At 42.8% G+C, this 26,831-nt stretch overlaps 1 protein-coding gene across 1 annotated transcript; it reads right to left on the bottom strand.

Moving 5' to 3' along the window:
* Positions 1-360: 360 nt before the first annotated feature.
* Positions 361-26,831, bottom strand: PSMA5 (proteasome 20S subunit alpha 5). Its single transcript, XM_077334224.1, has 9 exons — positions 26,591-26,831; positions 23,123-23,189; positions 16,049-16,175; positions 14,886-14,953; positions 13,551-13,658; positions 13,398-13,456; positions 7,514-7,616; positions 4,422-4,508; positions 361-643 (listed from the first exon to the last, which is right to left on the bottom strand). The coding sequence occupies exons 1-9, from the start codon at positions 26,617-26,619 to the stop codon at positions 566-568; spliced, it is 726 nt and encodes a 241-aa protein (XP_077190339.1). The 5' UTR covers positions 26,620-26,831; the 3' UTR covers positions 361-565.

Below are 26,831 nucleotides of genomic sequence, written 5' to 3'. Positions count from 1 at the left end.
AGAGGAAGGAAATATTTTTAGCTTGAAAAAACAGGACCGGGCCCCCAAGCTGGATCCTAAACGTTTACCTTTTTTTGGGACGGATTGATATGTGTTGCCCTGAAAGTTTGCTGCCTCAGCACTTTTTTTTCCTGCTTCACATCGGTTGCTAGAAAAGAGACCAGCTTGAAACAAAATCAATGCTCATAAAGGAGTCAGTCAGGGTTGCAGAGGCAGGGCAGTGCCACTATATTGAAAGTCATACACTAGGGAGGAAGGTAATGAATGAGTGAGGGAATGGCTGCATAAAATACAGTTTAACTCGGCCTCAAATCAAACCATTCCACCCAACCCCAAACTTTATTATAGAAGAAATTGAGATAAGAGTAACAAAATGATTTATTCTAGTTTCTCCTGTTATTGAAGATCTTTTTATGTACAGAAACTGTAAAAAAACCTTTTGAGCCATTGTTTAAGAGCAGGCATATATGCTGCTGAAATAAAGTTACGGGCACTGGAAAAAAAAACTGAAGAGTCAGTTTGCTGTGATCAGGGAATGAGGCAGTTGGAGAGGTTCTCCCCCTCATCAAATATCCTTGATGACATCTTCAAGTTCCTCTTTCGTGTACATATGGAACTTCATTCCAGGCTCCACTGTTGCAAGCTGCAAGGACAGGAAGAAAGGGTTACGTATGCCTATATACATAATGAAGTGACAGTTCAAACAAAGGAAGACAAATTGCTACACTTGGAGCAGATGTTGCTAATGAGACTGGTCCCTGTCTCTGAAATGGCTTCTAATTCTACAGCAGTGTCAGAACCAAGAAGCCCTTGCAAGGAGAGCCCTTTTTTGTGTGCTATCAATGCTCGGCTGTCTTATGGCTATCCTTCTTCAGGAAGCGATGTAGAGTTTGCCAGTGCCTCCCTCTGCCTAGCAACCCTAGACATCGTTGGTGGTTGATCAGCCAAATACAAATCACAGCTGACCTGGATTCCCTTTCAGGATCTGATGAGATAGGTCTGGCCTCAGGTATCCAGGTCAGGAAATGTTGTAGAAAGCTGATGAATGTTTAGATTAGGGGTAGTCAAACTGCAGCCCTCCAGATGTCCATGGACTACAATTCCCATAAGCCCCTACCAGTTCGCTGGCAGGGGCTCATGGGAATTGTAGTCCACAGACATCTGGAGGGCCGCAGTTTGACTACCCCTGGTTTAGATTAACTTAAAGCTGTTACAAGGACTTGTTCTAATTTAAGATAATATGCAACCAGCATCCTGATGACACTCAATTCATTTTCCATGGAACCAGGTGAGACTGGCAAGTTCTTAAGTCTAAAGCAGCTAGATTCAAGTCAAGTAGCAGCTCAGAAACAAACAAGATACTCAGGGTATTTTGAGAGCCAATTGCAGACCAATATGGCTACTTTATGAAAATATCTTCTTAGTCTATACGCAGTGATGCACTAGATGTCAGAAGAAAATACTAAATTAGATCTGCCAAGATGGCACCTGGAGCAGTCAAATAAACCAACTGCTCCCCATGCAAGACATCTAAAGCTACCTAAAAATGCCCCCCCCCAAAACCCCCACAGAATTTGACCAAATTCGGCAAAAGAACCTTCTGACCAATCTGCAAGGTTATGGTCAAAATACTAATTCGAATATTAAATGTTCAATGTTACTGATGTTACTGTTATTGATTGTTGCAATTACTAAATTCACATTGTGTCTTATTGGTTTCACGTTCCCTGTGAACCAGCCTGAGTCACATGGGAGAGCGGCATAAAAATGAATCAGTTGATTGATTCTAAATAGTACAGAGGCATTTGTGGTAGACCTGGCAGACCCAGGACCCAGCACTTTCCAGATTAGAAGACAGGACCATAGAATCTCCCAATCCCCCAACTTGGGAAAACTGATTCCCACAGAAGCTGCTTGGAGAAAGTACCATGCAGGGTAACAGGCTACAGTGCAAAGAAAGAGAAGCTGCTCACTCTACCATTAGCAGAAAGGTAAGTTTGCCCCCTTCACCCTCCTTCTTGCAGCACCCCAGCTTCCACACAGGTCTCAACACCAGGTAAACTTTCTCAAGGATGGAAATGGTTGTTGGGAAGGGGAATATCCATAACAGTTAATTCCTTGTGCTGATGGATCACTAGATCCATCCCAATCTTTTATTGACTTATAACTGCTTCTAGAAATCATTGCCACTGTGAAACAAATTTTGATAATCTCTAGGCTTGTCTATGAGCCTCTTGTGGCGCAGAGTGGTAAGGCAGCCGCCTGAAAGCTTTGCTCATGAGGTTGGGAGTTCGATCCCAGCAGCTGGCTCAAGGTTGACTCAGCCTTCCATCCTTCCGAGGTCGGTAAAATGAGTACCCAGCTTGCTGCTGGGGGGTAAACGGTCATGACTGGGGAAGGCACTGGCAAACCACCCCGTATTGAGTCTGCCATGAAAACGCTAGAGGGCGTCACCCCAAGGGTCAGACATGACTCGGTGCTTGCACAGGGGATACCTTTACCTTTACCTTTAGGCTTGTCTACTGTAATATACACTAGTGATCCCCAACCTGTGGGCTGCGGACCATATGTGGTCTGTTGACTAATTGGAGGTGGGCCGCGAAGGACGCCTTCTCCCCCCCGGGGCCCTTTACTTCATCCCCCCCCCCCCGGCCCTTTACAACACACTTCGGGTGTCATTGTCTCCCATCACTCCCAGATGGGACTATCTCATTGCAGAGAAACAAGCTCAGGGTTCCCATGGATTTCTCATTGTCATGAGTTAAAATTTCCATGAAAATAAAATGTTCCTTATGTTCATTGTTGTGGCGTGTCTGTATCTTATTTTGAAGGGATGTTTAAAAATTACCATAGCGATCAGAGAGCGTTAGGGCAGTGGTTGAGAGTAGAGGAGTAAATAGCCCCCCCCACTGGGCCTCAGTAAAATTGTCAAGCGTTGAGTGGTCCCCGGTGATAAAAAGGTTGGGGACCACTGATATACACTACACAGACTGTACAGAAACTTAAGTTAGTTCAGAATGAAAGCTAACTACAGATATGGGCTCCTGGAAATATAGCTACACTGGGAGCCAACTTGTTTCTAAGCATGATTGCACTTGTTTTAACTTTTAATGCCCTAAATGGTTCTGTGAATACCAAAGAATTTTCCCTACTATATGCTGCATCTTTTTCTGGATATAGTTTTTGAAATCTATGCTGTAGAAATAACAGAAAGTTCTGACAGCAATGTCATAAGCCAGGGAAGTACCCCAAATAAGGGAAATACCCCTTTTAAATTGTTACTACAGTTAAGACGTGTTATATATGAGAAATTAGATTTTTTTGCTGGATGGCCTTACTATAGGCTCCAAGATTTTAGAACTCCGGTAGTTGGTGTGTTTTACAATTAAACAGTAAGATGTGTTTTACGGAGCCCACAAGAAGGGAAAGAATGTTACCTTTAAAAAGGATATTCATTGAATGTGTTATATTCTACAGGTCCTAAATGAAGTCCAAGCAATGACAAACCACAAGGAATCTCTCAATGAGCAACAGGATGTTTAAAATTTGGGAGTTAAATGTTCAGCAAGAGGATGCTGAACTCTTATTTCAAGATCAGGGAACATCTCAAGAATATTATCAAAGCATCAGGAATATGCCATCCATAATAACACATCATATAAAGAGACACACCAGTGTCAATACAATGAGGGGAAGAGTGCATTGTACACTGCCATGAGTGCCATAGAGCAGGGATAGTCCTGTGGTCCTCCAGATGTCCATGGACTACAATTCCCATGAGCCCCTGCTAGCATTTGCTGGCAGGAGCTCATGGGAATTGTAGTGCATAGACATCTGGAGGACCACAGGTTGATTACCCCTGCCTTAGAGGAAGGGTAGAATAAAAAAAAAACAAGCTAACAAATTAAGCCACCTCAACAATCCCTCACTCTTAAACACTACATCACTGATTATTAATCTTTAACCCAGGCACATAATTATGTCTCACCAACAAAAAAAATAGGACACAAAAATAACAGTCCAGACAAGGCAACTTTCTATAGAAATATTTATGATGTAAACACATGATACACAGACCTCCAGCATGCATCCAATGAAACTCTTGTGCCTGATGGCCACCAACCAACTCCTTAAAGTTAGGTTTGAATCCAGTTAGCTTTCTGCCACTTTAGAAACCTACATGGAAAATCAAGGATCTAGGACTTTGAGTGTACAGTAAAGCAACCCTGATTTGCTTGTTGTCATGGGTCATTTCAAATGGCACAAAACAGCTGCTTAAAATCTCAAACACCTTCCATTTGCCACCAAAGTTCTGAATACTTTCCAAGATCTGTAGATAATATCCTGGAGGGCCATATGGCTCCCATTAACAAGTTGTCCTAGACACTGGCAGAAAATTTTTGCTTTTATCATCAACATACCTCAATGTTAGTTGCATTCAGTTTTTCTTCCATAACTTGTTTTAGAATGATAAGTGATGATTTGATTGCTTCTTTCAGTGTCATGGACTGTTTAAAAAAATCATAAAATTAGACGCTAAGGGCTGGTGCATATATGATGAAAGATGTCTTAAGCTTAGTATCCAGATTTAAAGCAGAGTTCCAGCAACCGTTAAATCTAGAGGCCCCAATACCAGAGTTTGAAAACTTAGTAATCCAAGATAAACCACATTTACAGGGCCAAATATATAAACTGTTACTAAGGTACGAGACAGAAATGGAACGGGTAAAGCCATGTATGATCAAATGGATGCAAAATATTGAGACTAATGTGACAATGGAACAATGGGAGTTAGTATGGTCTAGAATACCAAAGTATACCAACAGTCAAATACTTAAAGAAAATTGGTACAAAATGTTTTATAGGTGGTATGTAACTCCAAAAGTGATCGCTAAAATTGCCAAAAATTGTAACAACAAATGTTGGAAATGTGATGATAAAGTAGGTTCTTTTTTTCATATGTGGTGGAGATGTGAAAAAGTTTATAAGTTTTGGGCAAAAATACATACTATTATGCAGAAAATGTGGGGTCTTAGATTCCCTATGAAAGCTGAAGCTATGTTATTAAGTGTTCCTCCTCAGTGCCTCCCAACCCACACACAGAGCTTCTTCTTCTACGCGACGACGGCAGCAAGACTAGAAATGGCCAAGAAATGGAAAACGCAAGAACTACCCTCGACAGAAGACTGGCTGAATAAACTAGCTGACTTTGCCAAGATGGCTAAACTGACACTGATAATTAATGGAAAAACAGAAGAGGCCTTTCAAGAACAATGGGGCCCTTACCTGAACTATCTAAAAAAATAACACAAAGGGGATTGAAACAGGGAACCAAATGTATTAAATGAAGAGCATAGTCCTCTTTTTTCTGTATTGACAACATAGATTGCATATATCTTACTGTCTTTAACTTTGGAAAATAAAAATAAAAACTTTATAAAAAAAAAAAAGATGTCTTAAGCATCTATATGGAAGATAGCATATGACAAGCCATATGAATGCAGCAGCTTCACATGCAGATTTTATGATTCTATCACACTTGGTAAAGCGATATAGTAGCATAGGAACAGCTGACCATTCTATATAAACCACTGTACAGAAACAGCTAAAGAGGGTCCCTTCCTCATATGGTTAAGACTGAAATTATATTTCCATCCAGGTAGCATTAGAAATCTTGTGGGGGAAAAAAACAAACTAATTGATATGAAAGTAACTGTACAGTTGAAAGATACATCAAAACCTTATCTTCTCGGTAGAATTTCTAATTTTAGATGATTGGTCATGACAGAAAGGTATCTACAAAACAGATTACTGTGGCCTTGAAATTAGTTCTTATGAACAGATGTTATTTAACCATACTAAAAAGTAGTTTGCCTCACAGTAAGCATTGTCTTACAGAAGTTCTGCATCAATAAAAATCGCAGACAATGTAAACTTGGTAATTTAAATGAATGCTTTAAACTGCTGAAGAGATATCTAAGTGCATATCCAAAAGCATAAGAGCCTCTTGTGGTGCAGGGTGGTAAGGCAGCCAACATGCTGTCTGAAGCTCTATGAGGCTGGGAGTTCGATCCCAGCAGTCGGCTCAAGGTTGATTCAGCCTTCCATTCTCCCGAGGTTGGTAAAATGAGTACCCAGCTTGCTGGGGGGTAAAACGGTAATGACTGTGGAAGGAAATGGCAAACCACCCTGTACTGAGTCTGCCAAGAAAACGCTAGAGGGCGTCACCCCAAGGGTCAGACATGACTCGGTGCTTGCACAGGGGATAAAAGCATATAATTATATTTTCTTTAGAAGGTATCAAGTATGCTGGTAATTAGATCTCTAATACTTCAGAGGCATCACATATTAATTTGTGACATCCATTTTAAAAGGAGATAGATGCTGTTCCCAGAAAATGCTCATCTACAACAAGAGCAATTATCTAACTATATTTCTTCAACAAACATAATGGCTTGAGATCATATCAACCACAAACCAGTCCTTGGTTTGGCAGGTAAGGCCCAGGTGAGGAAGTGTACTTGCCCTACCTGGATGGGATGCAACTATCAATTGCAAACTCAGCCAGGAAACTGGGCGTGATCCTCAACACCTGTCTCCATGGAGGAACAGGTCATAAAAGTAGCAAGGCTGGCATTCTTCCATCTGCACCAAGCCAAGCTACTAGCACCCTACCTGGACCCAGAACACCTAGCCACAGTGATCCAGCAGAAAGTCACTTCTAGCCTGGATTTCTGTAACTCGCTCTATGTGGGCCTACCCTTATCCCTGACCTGGAAACTACAACTAGTCCAGAATGTGGCTTATGAGAACACCCTAGAGGGCCCACAACCAGCCTGCACTCCAACAGATGCACTGGTTACCAGTTGAATACTGGATCAGACTTAAGGTTCTGATAATCACCTTTAAGGTCTGGGCCCTGAGTACCTGAGGGACCACCTCTACACTTATGCCTACCCCCCCCCCAAAAAAAAGAGTACTATGTTCCTCAGGCAGCAATAAACTGGGGATCCCTGGCCCCAGGGAGGCTTGTCTAGCCTTGACCAGGGCCAGGGCCAGGGCTTTCTCTGTCCTGGCCCCCACCTGGTAGAATGAGCTCCCAGAAGCCCTGCCAGAACTAAAACAGTTCCCCTCTAACCACCAACTACATCTCAGGGTGTCAAACCACAGCCCTGAAAAACACGAAGTAGTGAGCTGCAAAATCAGAAAGTTAAAATTAAATGTTAAACATTCTACTATTATGAGCTTTACTATTAGAAATATTACATGTTCTCAATTATTATTATTATTATATATGTTCTAATGATGGCTTTTTTTGTATTATACCATGAATTTCACTGTAAACTACCATGAGCTGCAGGGGAGGGCAGTTTATAAACATAATAAATAAATATTGTTGTATTCAATGCCAGAATGAAAGCCCTGCCCCCTTTACCCTCCCACCAAAGAACAGCAATGTTTTAAAGGACAAACAAATTAGCCTAAACGTATTGTTCAGACCTCATGACGTTACCTTGTGATAAACCTCCTGCAGGGAGCTCTGTGCACCTTCTGAAGCTGATCCAATTGCTCTTGCATCACACTGTACAAATGTCCCAGAAGGGTCCATGTGAAACCTACAGAAAAAGCCCCCAAAGGAAAGCCTTAAACAGCATTTTATGGACAAGTGGCTAGAAGATATATATGTACTTAAAATGTTTTAATGCCATTTTTCCATCCCAACCTGGACAATGTGAAATACTTTTTCAAAATTAAGAACATAAATAGGAAAAAGGGTTAATTACAAATGAAACAAAGATCTTAACCCACTGGAGCAAGAAAATAATACAGAAAGGCAGACCAATACAGTCTGAAAGCTTGCATAGACTCTCTCGAACCCAGGGAAGGAATTCCACCTCTATGGCTTTTGGTGATCTCAGATGACAGGGCACCTGAAGCATAGGACCCAAAGTTTACTGTGATGGTCAGCTAGATTTATATGGGAACAGGCAGTTCTTAAGGTATGCTGTTTCCAAGCGGTTTAGGATTTTAAAAGTCTATATGACATCATCTTAAATTGGGCCCAGAAGCAAACTGAAAGCCAGCATAAATGGAAGAAGACTGGAGTGATGACCCACCCCTGTCAACACTCTTGCCACAGGATTCCGTACCAATTGTAGTTTCCAGATGCCCATCAACAGTAGCCCTACAGACACCAAATTATAGTAAACTAGTCGATATGTTATCAGGGCATTTACCATGGTACCAGTAGCTTTTTTATCCAGGAAAGGCTAGAGCCAGTATTAGGTAAAGCTGGTGAAAGGTATTCCTGGCCACCATTGCAAGCTGCTTATCCAATAGTCGGCCTGGGTACAGCAACATGCTCAAGCTGCAAACCTGCTCTTTTAAGGAGGAGTATAATCTTGTCTGCATCAAAGGACACTTCAAGACCAAGGCAGTCCTTCACCATCATCAGTAGCATGCCTATCTTGTTGTGAGTAAATTTATTAGTCCTCATCCATGCCAAAACTGCCCCTTGTCACTGATTCAAGGTTTTCACAGCCTCACTGGGATCTGTTGGAAGTGTCACCTGCCTAGGGGGTGACAATTCAGCACAAATCTCAAGATGTTCTCACCTAGCAGTTTCTCAAAGATGTTGACATACATAGGGGACAAGACCAAACCCTTGCGATAGCCAGAGGCCAATGGGAAAAACAGCAATCCCCCAGCACCACCTTCTGAAACCTACCTTCCAGGCAGGATCAAAACCACTACGTAAGAACATAAGAAGACCCTGCTGAGTAAACGCAATGGTCTATCTAGTCCAGCATCCTGTCTCACAGTGGCCAACCAGTTCCTCCACACAGCCAGCATCAGGGCACAAAGGCTGAGGCCTTACCCTGATGTTGTCTCCTGGCTCTGGGATTTAGAGCTCAATGCCTCTAAATGTGGAGGTTTCCCTCATTGGCTAGTAGCCACTGATAAGAGTTGTCCTCTTGAAAATGGTACCTCACAGTCCCCGCCTGGGAAAGCAGTTCAGAAGGATATCATCATCATCATCAATAGTATTAAAAGAGATTCTGGAGAATCCATAGGGCTGTGCTCTTTCTTTCCATCTCCTGGTGTATGACCAAGACTGTTTCAGTCCCATAACAGAAAGGAGTCAAACAATCCTTGCAGATGTCTAGTCAACATTCATTCAATCGCCTTGCTCAACAATGGTACATTATGAGACCAGACAATGGTTATCCAAATTTCCTGGGTTCAGAGTAGATTTCTTTAGTAACACACTACTATTAATGCAATACTCTGACTTGCAGCTAGAAGCCTGGAGAAGCAAAAGCTGCATACAGGAATGAGAAAGGGGCAGCAAGCCTGACCTCTTGTGGCAGGAGTAGTGTGCACACCATAAGAAAAAAATAACTACGTACTTGTTCAGCACTCAATATTGCATCTGAAACAACTACTGAGACCAAAGGAATTTAATACAGATCTCTTAGATGCCTTTGATTCAAAGAACTGCACAGCGTGCATCAAACACTCCTATTTCCACAATCTACTATAGTTCTTCACAGCTCCTTAAACACACCCTAAGGGTCTAGGATAGTTTTGGGGATAGCATGTATTCTTAACCTTAGGAGGGAAGGGGGGAAACCAATTACTTTGAATAGAAGTGTTTTGCATTCACATATGGAGCCCTTTCGCTTTTGCAAGCATAAAATGGGGGAAGGATAAGAATGAAATGTAACAGATTATATATACTGATGATGATGATCCAAGTCTATATGTTTAAAAAATGTAAAAGCTCAGGTTGTGACCTTAAAAGGAAAACAGTCAAATGTGTACAGTGATTAAATTCACACACAAAAAAATAGCATCTTGAGATCTGTAACTGTTAGCATACAGTTGGGATATTTTGGGTAACCAGTTTGGTGTAGTGGTTAGGAGTGTGGATTTCTAATCTGGCACACCAGGTTCAATTCTGAGTTCCCCCACATGCAGCCAGCATGTGGATGGGAGGCCTCCAAGGAATGCTATGGTCACAGTGCAGAGACAGGCAATGGCAAACCACCTCTGGACATCTCTTGCCTTGAAAATCCCATGGTGTTGCCACAAGTCAGCTGTGACTTAATAGCACTTTCCACCCCTGACAGAACCTTGTTGAACCAGCTGTTTTTAAGAGCATAACTTTTTACAGACTAATACTTCAGACACAGCAATGAACTGATCGACAGAAGCAAACAGAAGCAGTTTTTATATTCTTTATTTTTTTTATTTTTATACCACCGCTCTTCCAGTGGTCTTGCGGCGGTTCACACAAAATGCTAAAATACAATAAAACTCCATAAAACACCCCTTTACAACAATAAATAGATAGACCTCTTACTCAATATCTCCAATCCCCTCCCTCCCTCCTCCTCCTCCCATTCAACCGGAAGGTCAAGTTTTCTTCCACTGGGAGCCAGGAGCCAGATCTAATAGGTATGGGAGGGATCCTCTGATGAAAACACTGGGACTCCACCCTGGCCTCACCCATACACCTGGCAGAAGAGCTCCTCTTGCAGAAAGCTGGCAACTCCGGCAGGGCCCTCAGCTCTTCTGGGTGCTCATTCCACCAGGTTGGGGCCAGGACTGAAAAGGCCCTGGCCCGGATTGAGGCCAGGTGGATTTCCCGTGAGTCCGGGGACAAGCAGTAAATTCATACTCGCAGAGCAAAGAGCCCTGACGGGGGCATAAGCAACCAAGCAGTACCACAGATAAGTGGGACCCAGGCCATGTATAGTCTATTAGAAGGTAGAGCTGGGTGTCATCTGCATATTGCTGACAACCCTGCCCATAGACCTGGACCAGCTGAGCTAGAGGGTGCATATAGATGTCAAAAAGTGTAGGGGAGAGTATCGCCCTGTGCGGCACCCCACAAAGGTCTGACATCTCATCCCCCACAGAAACCCTCTGCATCTAGTTCTGTAGAAAGGAGACCAGCCATTGCAGTGCAGCCCCCCTAATCCTGGTCCCGGCGAGGCAGTGGGCCAATAACTCATGGTCAACCACATCAAATGCAGCTGACAGATCTAAAAGCACGAGAATGGCCAAATCACCTCGATACAGCTGGTGCCGTATATCATCTGTCAAGGCAATCAGTGCAGTCTCCACCCCGTGGTCAGGATGGAAGCCAGACTGGTATGAGTTCCCCCACTCCACTACCTTGCCCAAAAACACAAGATGCAACACCAAACGGTAGCTGAAGGGGTCCCGCGGGTCCTGCAATGTTTTTTTCAGTGAATAGTGTACCACTGCCTCCTTAAACCCTATGGATGTTAAGGTTTCTCCAGATGTTAAGGAGAGGTTGACAAATTCCCTCAAGGGGACCCCTATCTGCGGGTCATCTGACTTGAGCAACCAGAAAGGACAGGGGTCTAGGGGGGAAGTGGTTGCTCTCACTCACCCTAGCAACTTGTCGACTTAGGTTAATGAGAGCACCTGAAGCCATCGAACACTAACCTCCGCGACAGCCACGGAGCTTACAGTTCACAAACTGTATCAATCATGTCAGGTAGGTCGTGGCGGAGCGACAGAACTTTGTCTGCAAAATAGGTCAATACAGCCATGCAGCTCAAATCCAATTCCCTTATAATTTTGCGCCCTTCTTCGAGGGTGGTAAGAGACCTAATTACTCTAAACAATTGTGCTGGCTGAGAGCTTGCGATTTCCACAGCACAGAAGTCTCATCTAGCCGCTTTGCCTTAATAAACGTGCAATGAGATGTCCTTGCCACCTCATTGTGAGTCTTCCTTCACACCTGCTCTAACCATCTCACTCCCTTCTTCCTCTCCTGAAGCTCCTGGGTATACCAAGGGGCCTGTTTGAGGTGAAGGCGGAGAGGGCATCGAGAAGCAGTCTTGTCGATGGTGGCCGTCACGCAGGACTGCCAGTCCTCCACCAAGGCCCCCAGAGAGATGCCAAGGGCATCAGTTCCCACAGAGCACTGAGGAATCTCTGGGAATCCATAAGTGTCCGCAGGCGGATCAAAATGCATCAGTCACCCAAACGGGGAGGGGGTGGTATCCTAAGTTGAGCCTTCAGAGCGTGGTAATCTGATCATGAAACAATGTTATTTGCCACCAGATCTACCGCTACACCTGCGCCAAAGATCAAATTGAGGGTATGACCAACCTGATGGGTGGGACCAGCAACAAATTGCGAGAACCCTAGTGCCTCCATGACTGATACCAGGTCCAGGCCAAGTCCTAGAGACAGCGCGTCCGCATAGACGCTGAAGTCCCCCAAAACTAAAAATTTTGAATTTGAAAACAATCTCCTTGGTGAAAACATACCAACTTATTTTAAGTGCATACAGGACCGTGTATATATCAATGCCAATAATGCTCAACATGATGGGAAATAAAGCAAATATTAAATTTTCACACAGCTTTTAAGCTGAGTAGTCTTCCTTGACAAATTAAAGAGAACTTGGATCTTTCAAGCAAACAGCTTCTAATTACAAGTGCTCCCCCAACCCCACCAAAGGAAAGCCACAGCAGACTATAGATATTATATTACTGGTGGCTCTTCTGATCTTTTGAAAAAGGCTGAGGAATGTTCCACTCTTCCCCCTTTCATTCTGAACTTCAATCATTCAGGATTTATGCAAGTATCATATTCTGTAAAACAGTATGCCACCCAGGCAGTTCTGAGAGCTCAGGTCTATGAAATAACATGGTGGCAGGAAGTAACATCAAGTCACAGCTGACTTAGGGCGACCCCATAGGGTTTTCAAGGCAACAGACATTCAGAGGTGGTTTGCCATTGCTTGTTTTCTGAGTAGCGACCCTGGACTTTCTTGGTGGTTTTCCATCCAAATAGTTATAAGGGTGGACCATGCTTGGCTTCTGAGATCTTGCAAGACTGGGTTAACCTGGGCCATCCAGCTCAGGGCATGAAACAACATAGATAAGCAAAACTGCTGTGTGTGTATACACAGAGAGGGAGGGAAGGGAGAGAGGGAGAAAGATGAAACTGCAGAAGCAAACAGTTGCTCATCCCAGCAGAGCTACAGATGCATCTGTGTAAGTCAAAGCCATCATTACTATGTTATCAGTTAAGATCCCATCATATGACATCAAGAGCATAAGGCTGTGCTGGAACTAAGCAATTCAAAACAGCGAAGCAGGATCCAGTGTGGCATTCACTGTATTACTTTTACTAATTTCTATATTAGATAATTGTTATGGTGCTATAGCAATTGTGAGGTCTGGAATCAGATGCAACGTTCTGAATCAACCTGTGTCGCCAATCCACTGCAACCTATTCATTTCCTCGGTGTTTCCTATTCTGACCAAGTAGTAGCCTTTTAGGCAAAACAGTCTGCTGCTGAATGCACACATGAACAAGAGCGATGAAGAAAAAGCCATACTTACAGCTGAGGTCCCTTTTCATCAACTCCACCAAAGAGTAGTGCCACACCAAATGGCCTTGACTGGAACACAATCAAAGGATCAAGAGTTTAGTGACTGGTTAAGGCAATTGCAGCACAGACATTCAGAATACAACATACATGAACATTTACTCACCATAGCACCTGGATCAGCATCTTCTTCTCCAAACTGTAATGCTAAATTGGACACTGCCTGTGTCACACTCTCTACAGTCATGATTTCATTGTATGTAAACCAGTGATTCTGAGGCAAGAAAAAGCAAGCATTATTTATGTATCTTTTTCATCTGGTTTCTTCCTGCTCCCCCACAAAACATAATGTTGGCAGAAGAAAATACTTGAAGCAAAATTCTGATGACAGGCAGCAATCCCATGTATCCATGAGAGTAGGTCCCACTGAATTAAATGAATTTTATTTCTGAGTTAATATTCATGCGATTATGATGTTAAATGCTTACATTAATATACAGAAATCACAAAACCCTTTAGCTTGGAAAATGGATCATTCCCAGTTATGACATTATTAGCTCCACCCTATCGAATAGATAGGACAGGGAACATTCTCTCCCCTTCCAGTCTGCCTGTGTGTGAAAATCCTATTTCTTGTTGCCCTCCTAGCAGCACACTGGAAGTGCCATGGGAGACATTTATAAAGCACTTCCAATATGGTATAAGGATAGGAACACAAGGAATCTGGATAGGGGGTGGAAAAACCAAGGAGCATTAGTTAACCATTCCTACTGAACTACCTATATCTCCTACTCCAGTTATCCAAAGCAATATTCTATATCTATGCCATTCCTCACACAAAACTACCAACTCTTTAAAATGGCATCCTAACCACATGGAAACTGTTTTTCCTTCAGTGCCCTTTAACGACCTTGCCATAAAGGCAGTAGCCAATTAAATGGGTTCCATGCATAAGTTTAAACATTACCCTAGCTACACACAAACATGAGCTCAGAAGGCTAGAGTGGCATTAAGAGAACTGCTTGGTATTTAAAAGCTTCCAGTCAAAGGATTCTGTATCATTCAGATATACTCATTTAGTGAGTTGAAACCTGAAGTTCATTTACAAATAAGGAAAGATTATGGGAAAGTGTGTGCTTATTTTAGAATATTTATATTCAATTATCTATTAATCTGACATCTCTCAGAAAGCATATTTGGCTGCTTCATAGTAACTGTTCCAACACTTGTATCATAGCACCAGTTCAGTGTTTCCTTTAAAAAATACAGCATTAAAATTGAGATTAGTCTTCAATTTACCAGCCATGTTCAAAGGATGCAGAAAGTAAAGATTGGAGGGGCACTTCTTTGTCTCACAGAAATGATGGCTATGGAATATGCAGTATCTTTATTCAAGGAAAAAAATTCAAACAGCGCTCTGTTCAGTTCTGCTACACGTTTTTGTCTAGCACATGAAAGATGGCAAGGAAAAGGGCAAGGAAAAGAAACTCATATGTGTTACCTGCGTCTCAACTCTTGCTTTGTCGATTAATGTCTTTGCATCAGCTATTAAACCACTCATTGCACAACCTGGAAAAAGAGAAAGATATACCAACAAGAGTTAGTTCTCAAGCTGCTTTCAGTCTCATACACTTTCCAATGTGTTAGTTTAAACTCCCCACAAAATTAACAGCCAGTCACCAGATGGGGCTCATGGGAACTGCAGTCCATGGACATCTGGAGGGCCGCAGTTTGACTACCCCTGAGCTAGACTTTACTAGTACTGATGCTATGGATTACCACTCAGAATAAAGAATCAACTAAACCAGCCTCTTCATCACTCCATCTCCAGGCAAAAACTCTAATATGGTCAGAAACATGGAAGAATAATTGAGATGGCAGATCAGACTCTATGGAGATGTTCCCACTGTCCTATCCATAGCTAGGATAAAACTGAGTTGCTTATTAACATCTGGAGAGTGTGTTGAAGATCTATTTTAAAGACCCAATGAGGATCTCTCGAAGTTAAATGGTCAAAAATTAGACACAAAGTCAACACAAAATAACTATTATGTAGATAAACTTGAAAACATTCATGGTACATGCTTAAAGAGTTGATTAGGAATTCAGAAAATCCTTACAAGTGTCTTCTACATAAAAGAGATGAGGAAAATTAAATACTTGCCCTAAAGAAAAAAGGAAAAGTATATCTCCAAGAGCAGTTTTCATCAGATAGACTACTTTAAATTGTCAGTGTTCACTGGGGGTGGGTACATGACTATGTGCAAGACACTGTCTTGAGGGCAAGGTAACATTAGTAGGCCAATCAGTAAGCTTCCATGATAGAAACTGCTGGGGATCAAGCGTTTATATTGCAATTCCCTGCCCTCCAAGTTCTAAATTTGGGAACAAACTTTCATTAGTGAGGTCAAATAGAAGCAAGCTACAGCTGCTGCTTCCTACTCTTGCAACTATGTCCTGCTGGCCTATAGCCTGGAACACCAATGACCATTACTAATGAATATTAACTCCCCACTGAATGTAGTCTGCACATAGTTCCATAGACCATATTCCAGAATGCATTTCTCATTAAATATCCCGCAGAGCAAGGTTTTTATTCTCACATATGCTGCAAGTACACAATAGGCTTCATTGCAGGAACAAATAAACTTTCATCATTCTTACCTATGTGAGAATCTATTTCTACAATTTTCTCAATACTGCTGGGTTCCATAAGTGGGGAAGTAATCCTCTTCTCCACAGCCAGGCAAACCCCTTCTGCTGTCTGAATTCCAATTGCTGTGGAACCAAGCTTGGAAAAAAGAAAGAAAATAAAGCATCACCATTGCAAAACATTTGGTATTTCATAGAACTTGTATGTGGAAAGAATTATTTGAACCTACATATGTGGCAACTAGACCCAGAATAAAGTGGTACTTCATATAGTTATGAGGGATTACCTACTAATGAACATAGCCAGAATTTTTAAATAACTAAACAGAACATTTATGCTATCTAGTCTGGAAGGGTATATTTTTGTGTAGTACTACTATGAATAACTTCTGCTTCTGTATTATATACCTCTCCTTGCCCAAATACTACTACCAAACCCAATAAAAAGTACCTAACAATCTAAAATCATTTGCTCACCATAGCCTTTGTATCTTTGCCTGTTAAGATACAACTGTAGGTTCAGAACATTCAAGAAACAAGCAGCAGTTACATTCTGTTTGTGAAAGAGAAAATATTAATATTTCAGAATTTACAGTAGATGGACTCGTTTTTCCATGACAGAGGGCAGAGTGGAAATGGGGTGTGTGCAGAGGTCTGCTTTGATGTGCAGCGTCCCTCAGGGGGCAATCCTCTCTCTCATGCTTTTTAACATCCACCTGCGTCCCCTTGCTCAACTGGTTCAGAATTTTGAACTGGGATGTCATCAGTATGCTGATAACACCCAGTTGTATCTGTTGATGCATGGCCGCCTGGACATGGCCCTTTCACAACTAGCCAGTTGTCTGGAAGCCATAGTGTGAATCCCACAGATACAACTGAAACTGAATCCAGCAAAGATGGAGACCCTGAGGCTGGGTAGTGAAGGTGCAGATATGTCATGCCACCTCCCAAAGCTGGATGGGGTACAACTGACTCTTTCCCTGACCATTAAACGTTTGGGAGTTCTCCTGATTACTTCCCTTTCAATGGAAGCTTAGGTGCTCACCTAGCGAAATTGCAATTTTTACAGCTATGTAAAAACAAACAAATGGCCCCGTATTTGTCCCCAAATGACCTAGCCACAATGATCCATGCAACAGTCACCTCCAGGTTAGATTACGACAATGTGCTGGACTACCCTTGGGCCAGCTCCAGAACCCCCAATTGGTTCAGAACGCCGTGCTGTAAGTCCTGTCCAAGACCTCGTATAGAGCACACATATGACCAGTGCTGCACCAGCTGTACTTATAGAATCACAGAATAATAGAGTTGGAAGGGACCTCATGGGTCATCTAGTCCAACCCCCTGCACTAAGCAAGACACTCACATCCCTATCACTCATCTATTGTAACTTGCCACCCCCTTGAGCCTTCACAGAATCAGCCTCTCCATCAGATGGTTATCTAGCCTCTGTTTAAAAATGTCCAAAGATGGAGAACCAACCACCTCTTGAGGAAACCTGTTCCACTGAGAAACTGCTCTACTGTCTTCTGTTGGAGTACCAGATCATGTACAATGTCTGGGTCTTGGCCTTTAAGGCTCTTAGTGATTTGATACCAACGTATTTGCAAGACCAACTCTCCCAATATACCCATATACACTCGCAAACATCATGTCAGTTCCTGGTCCAAAACAAGCACAACTTTCATCAGCCAGGGCCAGGGCCTTTTCAGCCCTGGCACCAACCTGGTGGAACACTCTGCCATCTGAGATCCGGGCCTTGCAGGACTTACAGTTCTATCAGGCTTAAGACTGACATAAGTGCATCCATGGTTAACCTCATGATCTACTATTCCCCACCCCCTGTGATCTATCCATATACTTCTGGGTGCAGCTTTTTTAATTTGATATTTTACTATTTTTAATGAATTTATTAATTTTTAGTCTTATCTATTATTGTTAACCTCTCTGAGTTCACTGTGGAATGGGTAGCCTATAAACTGAATTTATAAATAAAGTGTATGTAGAACTCACGTGATCAAAACATAAAATATATGGTCATTCAAAAGTACAAGGTGAATAAATGTTCTTGTAATATGCAGAATTGCATCTCTCTTACCTTTCAATTGCCCCTATTTAGTATAGATTATTTTATCTCAATTTTAATGCATTTTTATTTATTTTAAAGAAGAGTTGGTTCTTATATGCCACTTTTCTCTACCGGAAGGAGTCCCAAAACGGCAGAATTAAATGCGGCTCATCAGATTAGAAGTCTGCACTCCTAACCACTACACCAAGCTAGTTCTACTTGAATACACTTCTTGGGAGATTTTTTGCAGTATACTTTTTTGAAGATTCAGTGATTGCACTCAGTATCATGCTTCTATGACCTTGCTATAATATCCAAAGATCCCAATAGTTATTCCCTGTGCAGCAACCCTAATCTGACTTGGTGCCCAGTGGAGCTCCCCACAACAGGCACCCTGTGGCGTAGGTGAGGCTGAGAGAGCCCTGATATCACTGCTCGGTCGGAACAGCTTTATCAGTGCTGTGGCGAGCCCAAGGTCACCCAGCTGGTTGCATGTGGGGGAGCGCAGAATTGAACCCGGCATGCCAGATTAGAAGTCCGCATTCCTAACCACTACACCAAACTGGCTCTATTAATGCCATATTCTTGTTTTCAGAGAACACAAGAAAGGCCAGAAGAAGAATAAATAAGAATAGTTTGTATGTGCAAAACAGGCCGTATCAGAATCACCGCACAGGATGATGGTTCGAACCTCAGCAGACCAGGTGCCCAAAGCCAGCCTGCCTAACTGCCACCCATACTTGTAGCAGGGCTCCATTCCTCTCTCCCTAGCAGTTCAAGAACTGAGCCATCTTCTCTAGCATAACATTCTCCAGTAGAGCAGTGTGTGACTTCATGCATGAATGCATGCACAGGATGACTTATGCACATGCATGTGCAATGCAACCTTTTAAAGATGTATTTGCATACTGGCTTGGTGAAGAGGGCAGGAAATAACAGATACAGACAGATTTTGGCTGTCAGAAGTGGGGTACAGTAACTTTGATCGGATAAAAGATCAGGTATGCAGCCTGGAAAGCCAGTCTGTGCAAACTGGCCACACCTAATTAGAGAAATTATACAAGTGTTTGATAACCAGACCAACCTGTTATTTCCCAATAAAACATATTAAATATATATCAGAAGAATGTTTTGTTTGCTTCATTGAAAATTATGTAAAGAAACCAGTAAGGCAGCCTTTCTCAACTTTTATCCCAAGGAGCAACCCCTGAAACATTCATCAGACTTTGAAAACCCCCAGAAGTGGCTTGATGATCCAGAATAGGGTCAGGAAGCATAGCTGTGTACACATTCATCTGGGCCCCCTTCACTTTCCCACCTTCTCCAGGTTCATCACTGGCCATTTGGGAGGGGGGCAGGTCAACATGACCACATATTGTCCTATCACCCAATAAATGTTTAACAAATTTTTAAAAATATATTTTAAAATTAACTAACTCTCAACATTTCCAGGGTTGTCAAGAAACTAAGCCTGCACTAAGACAATGTGTGTGTGTAGCACTGCAGTGGGGAAGAAGAGAGGGTTATAGGGAAGGAAATATTTGAAGCATTCTTGGGTTACTGAAGCAAACCTTAAATGCCCAGAGGGCATTAAGATTAAACCAACAAAAGGGTGCCGGCACCTGGGAAATAAAACTGTCCTCAACCAGAGTATTTTATTTATTTTTATGTACCCTGCCCAGAGTCTGTAGAGAAAAGGCAGGTAACGAATATAATAAACCAGCAGTGAAGCTCATCTTGACAACGGGTCACAGAGCAGGGTGGGCTAGCTCAGTTGGGCCACCTTGCTCTCTGAGCCTTTCTGCTCCCGGCACATCTTGCTTGTGCCTTGGAAGAGCTGTGGAAGAGCCTGCCACCTGTTTGCTCCACAGCCTCCTGTGGTTGCTTGCATAGAACAGGGCGGGCTAGGCAGTAAAGCTGCACCACCTGCACCAAGGCACAGGCAGGGCATAGAGGGCAAAGGGCTCTGCTCTATAGGAGCCCCCAACTCACGCACACACCCTGCTGCCTCACCTCAAAATGGGTGGGCCAGCTGGGCTGCACTGGTGTGTAGGAGCTTTTTGGCACTCGTCCTACAGCCTCCCACCTTTGCCTCTGTCAAATGGGTTGGGCAGGGCAGATGCAGTGGAGCAGTCGGGGAGTGTCGGGGAGCTAGTGAACCCAGGGTAGCTAGTGAACCTAGCTGGGAACCCTGAGCTCCCCAGCATACTTCCTGCTGGCTTTTCCTCTTCAGGTAAAGTGGGAGGAGGAAGAGGAGAAGGAGGGGGATGGTGGCAGGGAAGAGCCTCTGAATGGTCCTCAGCGAGGGAGGTTTCTCCCACTGAGGGCCAATTAGAGGCCCAGCATGTCATCAGGTAGTACCCAAAACTTTGTATTAGGTATGATAATAATAATAATAATCTACAGAGGTATCAATACTCTGAATACTATTGCTGGAAGACAAAAGCAGGGAAGGGCCCAGGTCTCTATGCAGTTTGTTTCACCCTGTAGGGCAGGGGTAGTCAAACTGCGGCCCTCCAGATGTCCATGGACTACAATTCCCATGAGCCCCTGCTAGCGAATGCTCTAGGGCAACTGATTGGCCACTTTTGTGATACAGGATGGGGGACTAGATGGTCCACTGGTATGATCCAGGAGGGCTCTTCTTATGTCTACAGTAAGTTTCTGTTTGTATATCAAAGCTTCTGGCAGCTATTTTAAAGCTATTTCCCTGACCATGGGGCAAGAGAATTAAAAACATATATTTAAAAAAAACAGTGATATGCAGGAATCTGGAAATGTGCTTGTGCAGTAGTATCCCCATCTGACAAACAAAGCAATAGGCAAAAGAAACACAAAATTCACTTACCATGAGGCTGGCTGACCTACAACCGTGGCTACCTGCCACTCAATTATCACATTAAATCTATTTTAAAAAGTAATTAAACTTGCTCTTCAACTAACAGAGCTATGGATTCTAGTAGCTAGTGTTTCATAGAAGTAAAAGATGGTAGAAAAAAAACAATACAACTACACCCCTATGACATTTTATGTAAACCGGCCAGAGCTGTATGGAAGGGTGGAATGAATGCATGAATGAAAGAAAAAACAAACAAACAAATGCTATTTCATGAGCACTGTAGACTGATGTGGTTATTTGAAATGTGGATGGGCATTAACTCAGTTAAGTTAAATAAATAACTTTTTTACAAGAATACCAGTTGGATAGTTTGTGAAGACAATTGGGAGCACCAGGACCAACTCAAATAAGGAAAACAACAATATAATCAGGGCTGCTTGGGATCTTGTACCAAATAATAAATAAATGAGGGTAAGCCATTCAATTATAGGCTAGAAAACTGCCAACTGATTGATAACATTCAGATGGGGCAGTGGTGTTGGTTTGAAGTAATAAAAGCAAGTTTCAGTCTGGTGGCACCTTTAAGACCAATAAAGTTTAATTCTGGTATAAGCTTTTGTGCGCATTCACACTTCTTAGATACATTGAAACAGACTTCCTCAAGTTACCAGTTTGTTACCAGGAAGGGCTAGTTAGTGTCAAGATGCATAAGTAACTGAGAAACATGGCTAAAATTGGATTAATGCAATTGGTAAACTCCATGAATAGCAGCAAATCAGCATACAAATAAAAGTTATCAGATTTGGGAAGTGGGAGGTTCTCCATCTTTGGAAATTTTTAAACAGGCTAGATAGATATCTGACGGAGAGGCTGATTCTGTGAAGCCTTAAGGGGGTGGCAGGTTACAGTCGATGAGCGATTGGGATGTGAGTGTCCTGCATAGTGCAGGGGGTTGGACTAGATCACCCATGAGGTCCAACTCTATGATTCTATGATTTTACATTAAAACAAACTGCCTCAATGATACATATAAGTAGAGGCGGGGGTGTTACCTGCTAATTATATGTAAAGTATTAATGTATCTGAAGAAGTGTGCATCTACACTTGCTAAGTCATTCAGTTCTTGCTTATACCCAGAATTAAATCTTGTTGTACTTAAGGGTGCCACCGGTCTCAAACTTAGTTGTCATATCCGTTTGTTAACTCTTTTATTTGTATGCTGATTTGTTGCTATTCACAGGTCTTATCCAATCTTAGCTCTATTTATTGCTTAGTTACTTATGCATCTTGACCATAACTAACCCTTCCTGGCAACTAACTCTGCCGCCCCATACATAAGGCATGAGGAAGTCTGTTTTGATAACATTGCACATCTCAGTCAAACTCACTGTTACTCATTCTAACCAACTAGCCCTGAGAGACACATGGAGGAGCAGCGGGCCCTGTGGGAGCTTTTGGCATTCCATAGGGCCTGTAAAATGGAGCTCTTCCACCAGGCCTATGGTTGAGGCTGGGTGGCAAGGAAGATCAAGGTTTCCCCCTCTTAGAATGGCGGTAGCGAGGTCTATCAGTACCCTCTACACCTCCCCCTCTAGGTGTAGAAAACTTGGGTTTTAGGTTCAGGAGGAGTGTTTTTTTGCCGCGGTTTTCTGGTTTATGGGGTTTTGTACTATTGTATTGTTGGCTTTTAGGGCCTCTTGTGGCGCAGAGTGGTAAGGCAGCCGTCTGAAAGCTTTGCCCATGAGGCTGGGAGTTCAATCCCAGCAGCCGGCTCAAGGTTGACTCAGCCTTCCATCCTTCCGAGGTCGGTAAAATGAGTACCCAGCTTGCTGCTGGGCGGTAAAACGGTAATGACTGGGGAAGGCACTGGCAAACCACCCCTTATTGAGTCTGCCATGAAAACGCTAGAGGGCGTCACCCCAAGGGTCAGACATGACTCCGTGCTTGCACAGGGGATACCTTTACCTTTTACCTTATTGTTGGCTTTTATTGGTTTTAATGTGATATGAGGGAGTTTTTAGCTGAATTTTGTAACCTGCCTCGAGCCTTCGCAGGGAGGCGGGTAATAAACAAATAATAATAATAATAATAATAATAATAATAATAATAATAATAATAATAATGATCACAACAGGTTAAGTGCTATGCTTGCAAAATATTTCCAGATGCTTATAAGTACCTTTATAGCTTCAATGGCATATTCCACTTGGAATAACCTTCCCTCTGGAGAAAAGGTATTCACACCCCTATAATTAAAAGGAAAAAAAAGTCAAGCTTACAACAAAGACATACAATATTATTTACTTTCTTCCGAGATCAATTCAAAGCGCTGCTAATGATCTTCAAATATCCTTACCCCAGATTGTATACGCCATTGTTCCCACATGTATGTGTAAACCCTGCTTAGTGGGGGGTTTCACATTAACATTTTAAAGCGGATGTTATTTGTTGTTTTCAAATAAAGCAATACAGGGGTGAGAGTTTCACATGGCGAATTTCCTTCTGTTAATTAGTCATAACTGAAGCACTATGACCATTTCAAACAGTGCCACTTTTCCTTCCTGCCCTTTTTCACTGCTTGATCTTCCTCAGAGTTCTTATTTAACATGTCAAGTTGAGAACTACAGCACTATAGCGGTACAATTGTGATCAATTGCCCAATGAAATCAAAGTGAGCTGTTACTTAGAAACAAGAGAAAAGAAGTAGTTCATTGGCTGCGTGTGCTCAGGGCATCACTGACTGGTGGGACAAACACTGCTTTCTAAGTAGCAAGTACTGATTTCACTATGATCTCAATGGTACCACTATAAAGCTCTAGTGATATAATGCTCAGAATGTTTTTTAAAGCCCTCTGTGGAAGACTGGATGACGAGAAAGGCAGAACTGCAGGAAGTGCTATGGACATCTTAACCCACACCACAGCAAACTGAAAGTACAAGGAAGAGGTGAAAACTGAAAAAGAGCAGTTTTCATCTATGGCAATTCAAACAACTTTTCTAACCGGATACAAGCAGGTTTGTCTGAACAGGTAAATAAATTCCACTAGCAGCTGGTTACTGAAATGGGTCTGACTGAAAAGACAGGAAAAATTCATTATCAACCAAGACAGTTTGAAAATCCCTATTGTTCCCCAGTTATGTGAAGGTGTTCCTGTTTCCAAAGACATCTGACTAGCAATGTGTGCTAAATCTGATTCCAGTTAGAGATGTGTTTCTCCAGGTTTCAATGTATTATGTCTTCATATATGATTTTAATGTTTTATACTGTGATATTTATACTGCTTGAAAGTCATCTTGAACACCTCTGATGTAGATACAAGTGGTTACAACAAAAATAAAACAGAACACAGAAAGCTTACTGAGGAATAAGCATAGATATAATTACAGACTTAGAAAAATAGGAGATAATGTAATAATTTAAAAAATTATGCCAAATCCTATGAAAGGTAAGAACTCTCATTAGATTTTCTTTCTACAAATGGGCAAGTATGGTGGATATAAATATGCATTGGTTATCACTTCAGCACGAACATAAGTCCATTTTTTGGGGGGTATCCTATTCATATTTAAATAATTTGAATATTTAATAATGCTAACAAATGCAGGCAAATATACCATGTACAAGACTGGACAGCATTGCAAAATTTTCTATTTTGGAACATTTTCTGCACAAAACTCACTGTTTTTCAGCTCTGACTAGTTTCTAGAGGAGGGATTTCCAACCAGGGGTCCAGGGACCCCCAGGAGTCCATGGCATTTCCCCTCCTGTCTTAATGGACTTGGCCACAAGCTAGGAAACCGGCTGCTTCCACTGCTCCCCCTCCCAAGTGTGAGTGAGTTCTCTCCTGGTTTATACACCTGGGAGGGGGTAGAGCCTGAATGCCACCTCCGGTCTCTCCATCCCATCCTTTTTGAGCCTGCTTGTTAATGCAGGTGGTGATGTCACTTCTGGAGACACTATGGTAAAAAGGTGGGGAAAAGCTGTTCTAGAGTAATAGACAGAATGAAAGAGCTGATGGAGGCAGGTGTCTTGAGCAGCTTCAGCCACAATGTATCTTTACAAAACTACATTTAACTAAATAAAGCAGGGATAGATAACTCCTGGCAAGCACTCCAGCAATTATTTACAGGGCCATTTTGCTTGGCACCCAGAAATAGATGTTTGCCCAAGACACTGGCAACACTGCTATGGTCAGCAGTATAATAGAAGTCAACAGGCATGCCTTATGCCCCTCACTACCTCCCAGACCAGCACAGCCACCAGTCAAGTTCATGGCAAACCTCTGGGTTCCAACAGCACCAATAAACCTTGACTTGTATCAAGCATGTCTGGACAAGTAAAATTCTTCCCCCCACATACACACATGCACGCACACACTTTGACAACATACCTACATCTTCACAAGCGATTAAATCCAGAAGTAACTGATTCTTTCAAGTTCCACTAAAATTATATTCTTACCCAAAATACTATCCACTGCTGATCTGAAGTAGCCAAATACATTTGAAATTTTTGTGCATGTGAACTACTTATTAATGTACCATACTGTGCAAAAATTTTGCATACAGTAAAGAGATCACATCAAAAAACAAAACTAAAAAACACACTAAAACTTGCAAAAAAAGAGAAAGCTGTCAGCTTCAGGCAGAGAACTTTGGACTGGCATACTGAACGCTAAACTGACGAAGTGCAATAACAAACCATTCATAAACAGCACCCAGTTCAGCATAACTGAAAACAAAACCAAAAGCTGAAATAGTCATCATCACTATGACTAAGGAAATTGGCTGAGGCCTTGCCTACACAATAGTTCAGGTATTCTAAAACTGCATGAAACTTTTTTAACACAGGCTCTACCTCCCATAGGTACGGATTATTTGCATTTCTTCTCACAGGCCTACTGACTGTATGATTGTGAGTTTATGGACAATATGCAGTCTGAGAAAGAGACACGGCTCCATCACTACAGCTCAGTATTCTTTTGTCTAACACCAAATGGTAACCGCTAAAGACAAAGTGGAGTTTCCCAATCAAGTAAGTGACAGGCTGCTGCAATCAACCCTGAGGAAAAATAAATCTCAACTTCTGCAAGGTCAAAGAAACATTAATTTTTATACAAATGGGAACTTGGGAACTTGCTGTTTAGGTTTAGTTAAGTTGTGGTTCCCCCTGATCTGGCCGAGGAAAAAAGGAGACAAAGAGGCCTAAAAATGTTTGTGTACGAGGGAATTACAGTCTCACAGTGTGCTGCTGGCGAGATGAACTTTTGCCGAGCGCAACACGGACGACACCCCCTACTTAGAAACATACGTGGCTGGACGTTAGGATTACAGCAGAAACCTAAACACTTTTCATTGGCCATTTCTTTCTACCGCGCAGGCTGGCACGAACAGCGGACGGCTCGAACCCCGTGGTCCGAAGGAGGAGATCAGCGAAGAGCCAAAGGCCCCGCACACGGCCCGTGCCCTCCCGGAGTGGCCAGCGGAGGGCTGGAGACGGGAGGCAGTGGCCCCAGGAGACCGTGGAGGCGACTTAAGGCCCCTTTCTCCAGCAGGCACTCGGAGGCCGAGGCAGGCCGCCCGCCCGCAGTGACTCAGCCCCAGAGCAGGCCCAGGCCGCGCGCCCTTTCATGCCACCCGCGCTCACCTGTCATACTCCGAGCGGGTGAGGAACATGCTGGCGGCAGGTGCTGCAGCGCTGGGCAGGGCCGGAACGCACGCGGGCTACGAAGGCGGAAAGTCCCGGTCCGAGCTCCACTTTACCCAAGGATGGCTGCGGCCCTGTCAGCGCAGCACGGCACCCGGTATCACACACGACGGCGTACCCCGCATGCGTGGAACACGAAGCCAAGCACGTTGACTCCCCCTGGCCAATAGGGCTCCGAAGC

Source organism: Paroedura picta, chromosome 4, assembly GCF_049243985.1.
Source record: "Paroedura picta isolate Pp20150507F chromosome 4, Ppicta_v3.0, whole genome shotgun sequence".
Taxonomy (NCBI): Eukaryota; Metazoa; Chordata; class Lepidosauria; order Squamata; family Gekkonidae; genus Paroedura; species Paroedura picta.
The sequence above is the reverse complement of the archived record's forward strand: the minus strand, read 5'-3'. Positions and strand labels throughout refer to the sequence as shown.

What these genes read in the sequence shown, in the direction of transcription:
- PSMA5 (XM_077334224.1), bottom strand. Translation starts at nt 26,619, where the DNA reads ATGTTCCTCACCCGCTCGGAGTATGACAG. An exon ending in ACCCGCTCGGAGTATGACAG is followed by an intron (nt 23,190 to 26,590) that starts GTGAGCGCGGGT and finishes TTTTAATTATAG; the next exon opens with GGGTGTGAATACCTTTTCTC. An exon ending in ATGCTGATCCAGGTGCTATG is followed by an intron (nt 13,457 to 13,550) that starts GTGAGTAAATGT and finishes ATTGTGTTCCAG; the next exon opens with TCAAGGCCATTTGGTGTGGC.